This window comes from Drosophila teissieri, chromosome 3R (genome assembly GCF_016746235.2).
Source record: "Drosophila teissieri strain GT53w chromosome 3R, Prin_Dtei_1.1, whole genome shotgun sequence".
In the NCBI taxonomy this organism is placed as follows: domain Eukaryota; kingdom Metazoa; phylum Arthropoda; class Insecta; order Diptera; family Drosophilidae; genus Drosophila; species Drosophila teissieri.
Genome location: NC_053032.1, coordinates 23,250,675 through 23,263,962, shown reverse-complemented (window position 1 = coordinate 23,263,962; position 13,288 = coordinate 23,250,675). Strand labels below are relative to the sequence as shown.

Below are 13,288 nucleotides of genomic sequence, written 5' to 3'. Positions count from 1 at the left end.
TAATCATAATCTATGCCAAAATTGGTTTTGAATTGCTTGGGAAATCCCTAAATTCGAAATGCGTCTTTACCTATCTATTACTCGGCTTTGGGCCACAAACATATCACTGGAAGAAATTGATATATATAAACTATAATATTTCATATCTTTCTTCATAATGATTTTATGTTTTAAAACGCATGCAAAGTCATATGCATTGTATCTCAACATATACTAATTTGTGTTACATCTTTCACTTGGAATGTTTTCAGTGTAGACTCTCTCATTCAATTTACTGGAAGGAACACTCAATGAGACTTAAACTACCTATCTGCGCACTGAGCCCCTGATGATAACCCCAAAAATAGACACTCAGCTAAGCTCTCGTGTCACCAGATCTCACCATGAAATACACGCGTCGTGAGCTTCAGGGCTTTAGTTTACCCAAAGACGCCATGTTCAGCAGGAGCGTCGTCGCATTCGCCGCTCTGGCCCTCATCCAGATCGCCAGCGGTCAGGCCTCGCAGCTCAGCAGGGACGAGAGTCAGGAGGATCAGAAGACGGAGTTCAACCTGGCCTCCACTCTGACGGGAGGCATCACCAGCAGTCGTCACCGCCAGCGGGCCAATCTCAACTCGCAACTGTATCCGAACCTTGGTCAGGTGGGAGCGGGCTATGCGGGATCGGGCTATGCGGGATCGGGCTATGTGGGCGCCACTGGATCCATCGATGATGCCCACGGCCATGAGCAGGGTGGCTCTGGCGTACGAGTGGCCAGTACGAACTCCGTAGTTTTTCCTGGCAACCAGTCACCCAATCCGGCACTCACAATTACAGGAGGTCACCAGTTTCCCGCCTATTCGCCTCCCGGCTTTCCTGGACAACAGGCTCCAGTTCCGTATCCAGCTGCAGTGGGCTCTTCAGGAGGAGCATCATCCGGTGGTTACCAAAGTACGGGTAAGCCTTTTAAAAAGCGCCAAATGCTATATTGTTTGTTTATCTAAGTGAAATCAGGTCTTAACTCCCAAAAAAGTTCTACAAAATTGGAAAGATTGGTGAATAGCAAATCAAAATTGTGAAATCTACTCGAAATTGTAGTGTCGTATATTAATGGCATTTTCCTCCCTCTCTCCAGCTGCTGGTGCTCCTCCTGGCTATCCTGTTGCGGGAACAGTTCCGGCGCAGTATCCTGTGGGAGTTCCTCCACAGCAGCCAGTGGGTACAGGAGCACCTGGTTACTTCCCGGGAACTGGTGCCTATCCCGGCTATCCCTACCCAGGAGTATACTTGCAGCAGTACCCAGGATACCCTCAACCCGCCCAGTTCCCCGCCTATGGAGTGGTTCCCGGAGCTGTGGCTCAACCCGCAGTTCCTGGTGTAGCCGGCGTGCCTGGAGTTCAAGGAGTAGCGGGAGTACCTGGAGTTCCGGGAGCACCTGGAGTGGGAGGAGTCCCCGGAGCAGCAGCTCAAGGCAAGAACGTATACCACCATCCGGCTCACAATCCCGCTGATCCGAGCCATTGGGACCATCATTTCGCGATGAACACCGAGTACAAGGAGGATGGCGTTCACAAGGGACCATTTGGAGTGCTGAACAACCACAATGCCTTTGGCTATGGCAGTGGTTATGGGGGCGGCTACAACGGCGCCTTCAACTCGCCGGCCTACTGAAGCTGGCCGAGATTATGGGTGGAATGCCGTGGTGGTGGTGGTGATGGTGGTACTGATGGTGATGGTGGTGCTGATGGTGATGGTGGTGGTGCTGGTTGGGCGTGAAGTAATCCGAGTCGTAGTCATAAGTTGGCAGCAGCCTCCTTGGCCAAAGGCAGCTGTCTTTACCCATCATCATCCTGTGTGTGTCCCTGCGAAATAAACTTGATTTCTGCACACCCAACCAAGATAATTAGCAATGCTGGCCAGTTACCAGTTACCCAGTTGCACCTTGAACCGGAAAAAAATAAAGCACATGCACTCGGCATTCAGCTCCCATACAGACAGATAACCCAAGGCATACACATCCCATCCTTATTCTTATTCTTATTCTTATTCCGATGTCGATTCTATTATCCGGCGAGGACACAATTGAAGGCGACAGGAGCTACCTGGCTGGCAGGCAGCCGAAAACTAAAAAAAGGGAACACACAAGGGCAGGACTCTGGGCGAGCCAAAGGTGGTGGTAGGAAATCAGCGCCAGAGGGAGACTGGTAGTGGTACTGGTAGTGGTACTGGTAATGGTACTCCTGCTACCTTTCGGAGGCCCAACTGCAGCGACATAAATCGGCTGGGTTTCGCTGTGCAGCGCAGAAGAGAGAGGGCAGAAGGAAAGGAAACCCATCCAAGGGACGACGTCTTGATGTCTTGCGGCGCATGCGCAGCCTGCCGCGCAAATCCTTAACAAATTTTTGGCGCTAAAATGACGGACGAGCGCGCCAAAAGCAAGGAACCGCAGGAAACTCGAGAAACCCATACCAAGGGTATACAGACATACAATATACAGACATACAATATTCAGACAAGACACTCACTCACACTCATAGATTATGAATGATTTGGGCGGACGGTATCGGTGGGTTTTACCTGTAGCATGTAGCAAATCGAACCGATTCCACGCAGGGTTTGATGTCCTTAGGTCATCAGCCATCAGCCTTCGGCCATCAGCTGTTCCATGATGAGCGCGAGGAAAGGAGCAGAGATTCAGCTGAGAGGATTCGAAACAAAGGAATGGAAATGGAAATGGGTGGGGTAATGGGTATACTCAAAGCGAAGCAGTCTAGATGCGCAAAAGGTTTTCCCTTAACCTTTGACATCTCAGAGTTTATGTTCTGTTTTCTAGCAATTAAAGATTGAAGTGCAATGTATACATACATTCCAGATTCGGGGAAATGGAAATGCCCATAATGCCCTAAATTACTTAATACCCTAGGTACTGATAATTTTACACCTTGATAAGGTTTTAAAATAATACTTTCTTAAAAATTACCCATTCAATATTCATTTTATTAAAGAATATCTAAAGGTATTCATTATTGTTGGTTTAAGAATATGTATATACAACGTGGACCAATAGATTGGATTAAAAACAAATTCAGTTATTTTCAAAAGATAGTTCATTAAATAGATAAACTAATTACTATTATTAACACAATTTGCTCATCACATTTGAATTTCTCAATTGATTCATAACAATGAGTTGGATGATGATTCAGTATCTAATCAAAATCAAAACAAAAATAAAAATAAAAACAAAACAATAATTGAAATTATATAAAAAATTTGTTTACCAGAGAATTTTAATTTCAATTTTCTCTCGTTGGCACATATAAGTCGCAAAAATATATCAGAATCAGTTGGTTTTTCGCTCAGAATGCACGTCTTTTCTACCGCTACTATTGGGATCATTATCCTGCAGCTCCTTGGACATATTATGGGCCACCCAATTGTGTCCAAATCGCTATTCGACCCTGAGAAATTAACAATGACCGTAGAGGAACCCAGCTTCACGGCTTTTCACTTTATTCCGTTTTGGAACAATTAGAGATGTTCTTTATAGTGTTGAACGTAACCCATCGAAGTTGAAGTAATCTAAATTTGTGGAAGAGTGTTGGCATTTAAAAGATACATAAATAAAAAAAATGATCGTTTAACATTTGGTTTGTATTGTGCTCGAAACAGTAATAATAAGTATTCTGTAAAAATAAAATAAATTAAATACACAGATGTCTTAGCAACTCTATATTCCCAGTTGGTCACAAAACTGAGGAAAGAGTTAGACGATTCTTTCTTTAATGGCAAAGTGATAGGAAATATTCGTTTTAAACTAATAATAAACATAAAATTTTAGTTCTAAATACAAAAATGGAATGAGAAAAACAACTGACTACTAGTCATCAATTCGCCGAAGGGTGTTTAAAATGTTCTCCAAAATGAATAACAACAAAATCAATTGTTTCGGATATCATATATGATCATATTTCAATGCTCTATGAACAGAATCACTCAGTTATCTTCCCAGAATGCACGCAATTTTCATCTCAGCTTTTGGGATAGTATATCTGCTGTACCTGTTACGATGCAAAAGATTGAATTATTTTTGAACGGACGTAAAAATGTTTATTGGTATTCTCTGGCAAAACGATACATACATAACACTGAGTACATACATAACTAGTTACTTGAACAATGCAACGTTATCAACGTCCATGGGAGGACGAGGTGAGTTGAGGCAGGGCGGGGCGGCGGGCAGGAACCGGGAATTGGAATTGGTGAGCGTCCTTTGAGGGGCGGGAATGTGAGCGCGGATGCGAGGTGGGGAGGAGGTGAGGAGGGGTGTCCATGAACGACTTAACAAATAACAGCATTAATAACGACTACAGGAACAGATGCACATGGCGTAGATGGCGTACACAGGACGAGGGTTGATCGCGGCGCATTTCCAGGTTGTACAGGACACACGTGCCTTTGCTAGTCGCTTCGTATCCTTGCGTTTGTGTATCTGTGTTGAATAAGTTACTGGCGATCCGTGTCTGCTTTGGTGGCTTACGAGTTAGGTTTATTTAATGCTGGCATCTCTTAAGACTAACGTACATATTAAAACATGAATCGTTTTTGGGATTTTGTTGGGTGCTAGAGATAATGTCGATTTTTCAGTTTAGATTGATGGGGTGGGGTGTGTGTGGCTACGTATGCGGTATGTGGGAAAACTAAACAATAATACATGGCAAAAGAAACAAAAGCACTCTTAACATAATATTTATGCAAAAACATGTCAATAATGCAATAATGCAAAGGTCACAATAATAATTAAAATATAATAAAATGTGAGGACTTGGCGGGAACTCGGGACTAGGTAAAGGGGTAAAATCAGGGTCGGGTTTTTTTTTCGATTAAGGCGGGGGTCCGCTGTTTCGTCGGGAACGGGTTTCTATGGGGACAGGAGCGTCTTAGAGCCTAAGTGAAGCGTAACATGTTGAATTTGGCTAAACTTTGAGGCTGTCCTACGACAGATTGCTTTCGTTCAGGTCGAGGTTGCCCTGGAAGAGCTCCTGGTTCGTCAGCAGCGGCACCTTGGCCACCTCGTGGAATATCTTGTGCGAGTACTTGTTCCGTATCGTCTTGATGGTGGCCCGTGGCTTGCGATGCAGTCCTGCATTGAGCACGGGCACAATTTCAGCAAAGTCCGCCAGCTGATAGCCGGTGTAGTAGTTGAGCGTTGAGCCCCAAGTCTGCTTGTCCAGCTGCCCCGAACCGCCGTGCATACGCAGAGCCATGAACAATGCAGCGGATGCCATCTGCGAGTCGCTGAACGAAATGGTGGCGTAGTCCATGAGTGACAATTCTAGGATGTAACGGGCCAGGGTCAGTGTGGGCATGGGCACCTTGGCGCAGCGGGCATAGCGGCGCAGGAAACGGTACGAGAGCGGGATGCCTAGATCGTACTTGATAACGCGCAGCGTCTCCCGCTCCATCCGCACCAGCTCGTCGTGATTGTAGGCCCCATCGCAGATATACAAAAAGTCCTCAATCAGCGGCGGCTGTCGCTCGTCGTATTTGCAGGCAATAAAGAAGGCAGCGGCGCCCAGGAGTTGCAGCTTCTCTTTGTTGATCACCTCGCGGCAGAGATACAGATCCACGATCTTCACCGCCAGGTACAAAGTCTCATGGTTCAGCTCGAACGTTTCCTGCACCTCCACCATCCAGTCGACCAGCAGGGTGCGCATCCAGGTGGTCAGATGGATCTGCCTGGGCATGTAGTCGGCAATGGGGAATTCCGGTTCGCGCACCTTGAGGTAGTTGAATATATCCATGGCATAGTGTGACACCTGGAAGGGGTCGTCCCAGTTCTTGCGGTCGAAGTCCTCCACATCCTCGGGCACTGGCAGAATGGGCACCACCTGGCTGGGAGCAGTCTCTGGGAGTGTCAGCAACAGCGGCTGTGGCTGCTGCTCAGTCTTTTGCTGCAACTTGGCGGAGCGACGACGCGCTGCCTCAAAGTTTCCAGACAGCCGCATGGAATCGCAGCTGGAGACATCCTCCAGTGCGGACATGTACAGGCTGTCCTCAGTCTTGTTAAAGTCATTGGAGATCCGGCGAACTGGCTTGATGGCGGCAACCTGGGGAGCAACCAGATTGTGCGTGGGCGGCAGTAATACGGGAATCTGCATAGGATTGGGCATGGCCGGTAATTGAATCTCCCCCAAAACTGTCTTCTTTGTGGCGGGCACTGCCTTGGGGCGCGGCTTGGGCCTGGCCAACGCCTCCTCCAGCTTGTCGAGCACCTTGTGACAGTTCTCCACCGAATCCTCCACTTTGCTGGAGGCGCGCGTGGTCATTTTGCTGGCGGCAAAGACGTTTACACTGAGATTCTCCTGTTTCTTAGCATCGAGCAGGGCCTGCAGCTGCTGGGCCGTTGGCTTTTTGCCCACGCCCGACTGCTCCTCATCCTGTCCCGGATGCAGTGTCATGATCTTAACATTGTTGGTCAGGTTACCCAGCGCCGAGCGCTTGATTTTGTCATTTTTGATGGGACTATGGTCGGCCTTGCGTTTGGCGCGCGTCTGCATATTCTCGGCATTCGGATCTATGTTCCCCGTGGCGGCCGCCCGGCGACTCAGGCCCTTCCTGGTGGCAGCTCCCAGGGCTCCCAGGATGGGATTCCCTGTCTGCTGCAGCTGATGATGCCCGCCGGCGATGGCCGCGCGCGTTGTTGCTTTTGTAGGCGCCATTTTGAATGCCTGTTTGCGTGTGAGCGCACTCGTCGTTTGTTGTTTTTGTTCTTGTGAGCGGCGGCTGGAGTCCTCGTCTCCTCCACTTCCACTTGGTTTCAGCACGATCCTCGCTAGCGGATTCCTTGCTGGATGTGGTCTATGGTGTGCTGGTTACAACTTGATTCGTTAGCTACTGCCGTTTCGATTCGATTCGATCAAGCCTAGTCACAGCACACAAACTCACAATTCAATTCCGGCTCGAGTTTTGTGGAGTTATGGCGCTTGGCCGGAGGGATAGAGAGCACTGAGAAAAAATCAAAAAAACACCGCCAGATGCCAGATGCAACTGCGGGTGCAGTGTGACCGTGTCGCGGCGTTTGGCTGCCTAACGGAAATCGCCTCAATTACACCTCTGTGGTGAAGCTAGGCATTGGGGGTAGTCTTTCAAAGCGCGGCAAATTCAAATAGCAGTTCAAAATGAGTGAGATGCTCTTTTTTGCCGTTCCAACGGACGGTTCATTTAAATGTCTACAATGTAGTTTGCTACTTAGCCAATCTTTGAAATGAACAAAGTAGCCCTGTATTTTGTAAATAAATTATAAGTCCGAGCAGCTGACGGAAAAGCCTTTGCTAAAATATTATTGTAATTATTTTCAAAATTAGTAATATTGGTACCTTAAAGGTATTGTAGAGGGTTTATGCCCCCTCTGCTCAATAATCTCCATCAATCAAAACACAAGAGAAAGGTAACACACTTGCTTTTACACACAACTGTTTATTTAAATGTTAAACAAAATATATGTATGTATATATATACGTTTGCATGTATCAGTTGTAAAACTAATGATTATATATAGGCATAATTAATATTAAATTTAATTCAGTTTTTGTTGCTTTAGCCAAACGTGGTTTTACTAAAAACTCAATCAAGTATGCATACGACTTGCTACAGGTTTATTGAAGAGATATATCTTTATATGCATGCGTAGAACTAACATTAATTGATGGCCTGCCCCAAAGGCATGACAAGTTTAAGGTTTTTTTTTCTTCCGCTTTTGTGGAAAACACTTACGCAGACAGACACACATACTCGTACATACGCACTAAAACACAACTTATAATTATTGATAGGAGAAATGTACATTTGCGGATATCAAAAACAATTACAACATAATTAAAAGTATAGTATGACGTGTGGGGTAGAACATTAAGTATAAATTAATTACAGTAGGCTGCTTGGTCAAGATGAAGATCTGGAGTCTAATATTGGGAGGCAGACGGATGGGTAAACTTTCATTCATTCAACTTTTCATTATACTTACAACTGCGTACGTTTATAAATTAAGTATGCTAAAAATATGATACAAATTTAGTTTGCTCTCATTTTCTTTATCTAATAAAAACAATCGTTCGAACAACAAAAAGTTAAATAAAAACAAAGACAATGATGTAAAAAACTATTGCAAAGGGGCGAGGGCGTGGGCGTGGGGCGGGGCTAGTTGTGTTGCCTTAGCAGGCGGTCTTATTTCGGCCATCGACATTTACGAATCTCATAAGTTTTGCAAGAAGGACAGTAATTTCGTTTCGTAGTTTTTATTCGATTCCAGGTTACGCAACGAATGCCGCTCCTCGGGGAACAGATGCACCTCGTACGGCTTGTTGGCCTTGTTCAATGCACTGATCAGCCGCGAGGTGTGGCAAAAGTGTACATTCTCGTCGATCAGGCCGTGAATGAGCAACAAGCGTTTGTCCCTGAATGAAAGAGAACATGAATGTTTCAAGAACTTAAAATTAAAGAATTAGCCTAGTACTCACTCTTCGGGGAAAGAGTTTACGTATTCGAGCACCGAACCGGCTGAGTAGCCGGCCTCGTTATTTTGTGGCATATCCATGTAACGCTCCGTGTAGCCCGTGTCGTAATACTCCCAGTTCGTGACCGGCGCTCCAGCAATGGCCACTTTGAAGATTTTCGGATACTGAACTAGGCCCATCAGGCTTAGATAGCCACCTGCGGAAATGACAACGAAATGGAAATTATTTGTAATGCCTTAATTGGAATTGGAATTAACCATTATAGTGTAAAGATTTTACGTTCATTAACAGATAAGACATCTTCATTGTATACATATATTTGCAAGTTCAGAATGACTTGTAAATCTTTTTGCAAGCTCAAAATGACTTGCTTGTTGATTAGATTAAGTTGTATGCAGCGTAGTGGGAACTACTCCACTATAACACAATGTCAATCACCTTATAATTCAACTATCTTGAGATAACATACCGTATGACCACCCGTGAATGGCCACGCGATCCATGTCAATGTAGCCCAGCTGGTCGGACAAACTGCGCAGCGCGTCCACCTGATCCGTCAGCTCCACCTGACCCATCCGGCCACGGATGTGACTTTCGAATCGCTTGCCTCGATGCCGCGATCCTCGAGAGTCGATGCAGATGACGCAATATCCCTGGGCGGCCAGCATATGCATCCGCAATTGATGTTTGCCCTAAGAATTTTCAGAAGTACATCAAAGTTAGACAAAGAGCTCAACATTTTGGTTACAGCCAATATCAAACCTACCTTAAATGTGTTGTTCACGGTCTGAACCTCGGGTCCTCCGTAAACATTGAGCACCGTGGGATACTTGACACCCAACTCAAAATTGTGCGGCTTGAAAACCATGGCATAAACGATATCTCCCGACGGTAGCTGCGGAGAAAATATTTGCGGACAGTACTGCGGCTCCGGCTTTCCACCTTCGTGGAGATAGCCAACCAGGGAAATCTGAATGCCGTTGACTCCACCGTTTGAGCATGTCTGGTTAACGCGCATCACCTTGCAGCTGGGCAGCCGCTGGATGTTGCAGTAAACGAGCAGCATCAACTGGCATTGCTGTGGGAAATAAGAGAAGCGATCGTTAATATGGTTCAAACTCATGACCTAGGATTCAGTCGTAATGTAAAATGTAGCATACTTATTTGAGCACAATGTAAAATTTGTAGAATTCGTACAAAATCCACATTTGAAATTATCTCCTATAAAAGCAACTTACTTAAGCTAGATAATTACTTTAAACATACGTACATCATCGAATTCCACGAGGTAGGAGTAACCTGGCTCCGTAAGAAGGCGAATGTGCTCGGGTCGCTCCAGGCTCACAACGTAGAGATGTTTTTCCAGCGGCGTATCTCGAAGTCCCACAAAGTACACCAGCTTGTTGGGTTTGTCCACCCAGAGATTCCTGGCCAGCACCTCCCACTCACCGCTGGTCAAGGCCACCTTGTTGAGGATGCGCGGTTGCAGTGCCGATTGTTCTACGAAACTGGGCTGCGCACCGGCGGATCCAGGATCTGGCTGTCCGTTGGCTTGGCTCAACAGCAAGCTGGCGGTCACCAAGTACAGGTGACGGAAACCAGTCTCTTCGGATGCCCACAGGAAGGTGACGCTCGTTTCCGTCAGATCCAGGAAGTGAAGCATATCATGTACATTAATCCAGCTGTCCGAGCGCTCCGTGTATATAACCTGCAGTGGTGTGATTGTGCGACTGTACAGGCTGCGCCAGCTGTGGTCGCCTATTGAGTCGGTCGGCGTTGAAACCTGACTGCTGTAGGACTCGCAGAAGTTATCCAGTGGAATAAGGATTACATCCATCCGCTGTTGCTTCCGATCCAATCCCTGCACCCATACGCTGGCAATTGAAAGGAGTAAACGGATATTTATACATTAACTTCTGGCAACAGACATTAACATAGTGGCGAACGATTTTCACAAAGATTTGGCTTTAACATGTTTCACATTCAAGATTATACTTACTATTTAGCATCCGGTGTCCAGCCGACACGTACAATGTACTCTAACCAGCTGAAAACAGCCAACAGGGAGTAGGGCAGATCCTTGATGGCAATTTCGCTGACCTGCAGTGCCTCGTTCAGTACGAACTGAACCAGCTTGAGCTTGGACTTGGCGTTTGGGCTACCGGTGCGGGGAAAGCGGTACTCGTCTACCCTGCCATGCACGGCCGTCGACGATGGAAACGTGTACACGGAGACCTCAGACTCATCCACCTCCTCGTAGACAATGCGGTAGATACCGTCATTGGAATGTGGCTGCCACCAGAAGCCTTGGTAGCGGCTAAACTCCTCCTGCATCACGTAAGAGGGCACACCGGCACTCAATGCATCGTCCACATACGAATGGCGCCCAGTGGACGTGTAAGTGAGGCGCTTTTCGTGCCCGCTCAGCGTGTGAGTGACGAACAGGTCGCAGTCACTGATGTAGGCTATCATGTCGGAGTTCTGTGGACAAATCTGCGGATCGAGAGCCGTCCATTGCGGGCAGGTGCGTAGCTGCGTGGGAAACAGCAGTCCAGACTGTCGATAGAAAATGAAGCCATAAATTTATGTAGACGTGGAAAGGAAGTAAGGGACAATGGAATTCTTTGAAATGCTTACATTGTATCCTGTGTCCAGGCATTGGTATAGGTCATTGAAGCAGGGAAATACCAGTTTGCCCGAGGGCTTGTGCAACTCGTAGCAGGTAATGCCCCAGGTTGAGAGGCGTTTGCGCTCCTGCAGTAGTTGAAACTCCCGGGCATAGGGACTGGCCGTTCCACTGCCTCCGCTACCTCCACTACTCTGAATGGGCTGCTGTAGTAGTGGACTCCATGGGAGTCTATGAAAGTTGAAAAATATCTCATTAGTTCCAGGAGTCGACGATTGAAAGCAACGATTGTAAGCTTACCTAGGCCTGGGCAGGGAATTGAAAAGAAAGGCCGGTTGCTGGCCGCTGCTCGTGGGGGATCCTGCATGCGAAGTGGGACTCCACTCATCAGATGCAATCCCCTCCAGTCGCTGCAGTAATAACTGCTGCTCCTCCGACTGCGTTAGGTTTATGTCGGCAAAGAGCAGCGTAGTCTCCCAGCTTTGCGGTGGAGTGCCGAGGAAGTAGCACCTGGCACGTCCATCTGACAAGTGGCGGAACTGCACATTGGTGGGCACCATGGAGGATAGGTTGCACATCTTCTTGCGTATCTCTTGCACCACTTGCTTGTTCTCGGCCCAGCTCTTGTTGGGCGTGGGGGCGGCAATGTGCCCGTCATTGTCCACCGGATCGTCTTCGTCCTCCTCGCAGTCGTCGCACTCGTCATCGCCCTCATCCGCATCCAGGCCGTGGGGCGGAGTGCCGCTGGTGGGTGAGCTGAGGTGGTTGGTGATCACAGAGGCGGCCGCCACCACCACCTCGGTGGTTGTGGCCGTGGCCGCCGCAGCAGCTGCCTGAATGGGTGAGGTGATGGAGTTGAGGGCACTGCCAATGGAGGAGTACAGCGCATTGGCCGTGGTGCCCAGTGAGCCCATGCTGGTGAGGCTGGCTATCGAATGGGTTGACCCTGGTGTGCTGGCGGCGCTCTGGCTGCTTCGGTCCATTAGCATATTGGTGCCACCTGCCACGCTCACCGCTGTGGAGACGCGAGCTGTAAATCCGTCAAGGAGATTGGCAAGTGATGTGGTCGCCGCATTGGTGATGCTGTGACTGCGATGATGGCCTCCTCCGTTATTATTGTTCCTGCCCAGCTGCGACGAGGGCACTGCATCCTGCTCAAGGCCCATCAAGGTTGTGTTGGCATTCGGACCGCCAGTGAGACTGACACTCAGCGGTGGACTTGGCGAGGAGGGCAGGCGATTCCTCTGCTGCTGCTGCTGTTGCTGGTTTGACTGACTTACTTGGGTCCTGCTCTCCATGGTGGATTTCAGCGAGCTGACCCAATTTGGCAGCGAATCCAATCCAAACCACGTACACACACAAAGTTTTGGGGGCACCGAAATGTACTCAATGTACTCACGCACACACTCGCACTCTCGCTGGAGCACACACACACACGCACGTACGCACAGGCACACGCACACACACCCTCTACCGCTCACGCACACACACACAGGCGGCCCTGTTGTGCTGGTTTGTTATTGTTATTTCGCTTTGCATTTGCCGTGCAATCCACCGATTCTTAAACAATTCTCGCTGCACTCTGTGGCCTGATGTTGTCCGCTCTGGTATTTTCCACACTCATCGCTCTTCGTCTTTGCCTTCGTCTCTTCTTTTTTTGCTTTTGTTGCTGCTGGCTGCCCTTGTTGTTGCTGCTTTTGTTTCTGCTATTGCTACTGCTGCTGCTGTCGTTGTTGTTCTTCTTGTGCGAATTGTAAAAAGTGAAAGTCGCACGGTGCGGCAAATATTATAAATGTCGAGCACCAGAGGTTTCCGCCTGCGCTGCGTTCTGCTGTGACAGCGAGTAGTCAAAATTCAATCGAACTGATTGATCTAGTTTTGTTATTCGGAACGGAACTGCAGGTAAATTAAAGAAATGCACGAAAGATATACGATACTAGCTGCCCGTGCAGGATTGAAATTGCGCGCTGCTTCGGCCACACTGACGCGTGCGAATTGGAGATGGCACGAGCGCTTAGGGATGAACCAAATTTTGTGGAATCATTGATCCGATGTATCGCAAAAATATCTAAAAAATAAAACAATAATTTAATATATATTTAAATATTTAAAAAACAAAATATTATCGATGATAATATAGTCCATATAAATAAACTTGTTTTATATT

At 47.4% G+C, this 13,288-nt stretch overlaps 3 protein-coding genes across 5 annotated transcripts; 1 reads left to right on the top strand and 2 right to left on the bottom strand.

Annotated features, from left to right (window-relative positions):
* The first annotated feature begins 410 nt into the window (after positions 1-410).
* Positions 411-1,873, top strand: LOC122620470 (collagen alpha-2(IV) chain). 3 transcript variants are annotated; one of them, XM_043797950.1, is made up of 3 exons: positions 411-756; positions 817-936; positions 1,115-1,873. In XM_043797950.1, exons 1-3 carry the CDS (start codon positions 435-437, stop codon positions 1,648-1,650), a joined length of 978 nt encoding a protein of 325 aa, XP_043653885.1. In that variant the 5' UTR covers positions 411-434; the 3' UTR covers positions 1,651-1,873. The 3 variants fall into 3 exon arrangements, with proteins under 3 accessions (XP_043653885.1, XP_043653884.1, XP_043653883.1); XM_043797949.1 differs by having other exon boundaries at positions 411-930; XM_043797948.1 differs by having other exon boundaries at positions 411-936.
* Positions 1,874-4,063: 2,190 nt separating this feature from the next.
* On the bottom strand, positions 4,064-7,022 carry LOC122619679 (G2/mitotic-specific cyclin-B3). The gene has a single exon (XM_043796740.1). It carries the CDS (start codon positions 6,699-6,701, stop codon positions 4,974-4,976), a length of 1,728 nt encoding a protein of 575 aa, XP_043652675.1. The 5' UTR covers positions 6,702-7,022; the 3' UTR covers positions 4,064-4,973.
* Positions 7,023-7,438: 416 nt separating this feature from the next.
* LOC122618816 (dipeptidyl peptidase 9) lies at positions 7,439-13,089 on the bottom strand. Its single transcript, XM_043795397.1, has 8 exons — positions 11,422-13,089; positions 11,133-11,352; positions 10,495-11,051; positions 9,766-10,369; positions 9,262-9,573; positions 8,965-9,187; positions 8,499-8,691; positions 7,439-8,435 (listed from the first exon to the last, which is right to left on the bottom strand). The coding sequence occupies exons 1-8, from the start codon at positions 12,417-12,419 to the stop codon at positions 8,234-8,236; spliced, it is 3,309 nt and encodes a 1,102-aa protein (XP_043651332.1). The 5' UTR covers positions 12,420-13,089; the 3' UTR covers positions 7,439-8,233.
* Between the last annotated feature and the right edge of the window lie 199 nt (positions 13,090-13,288).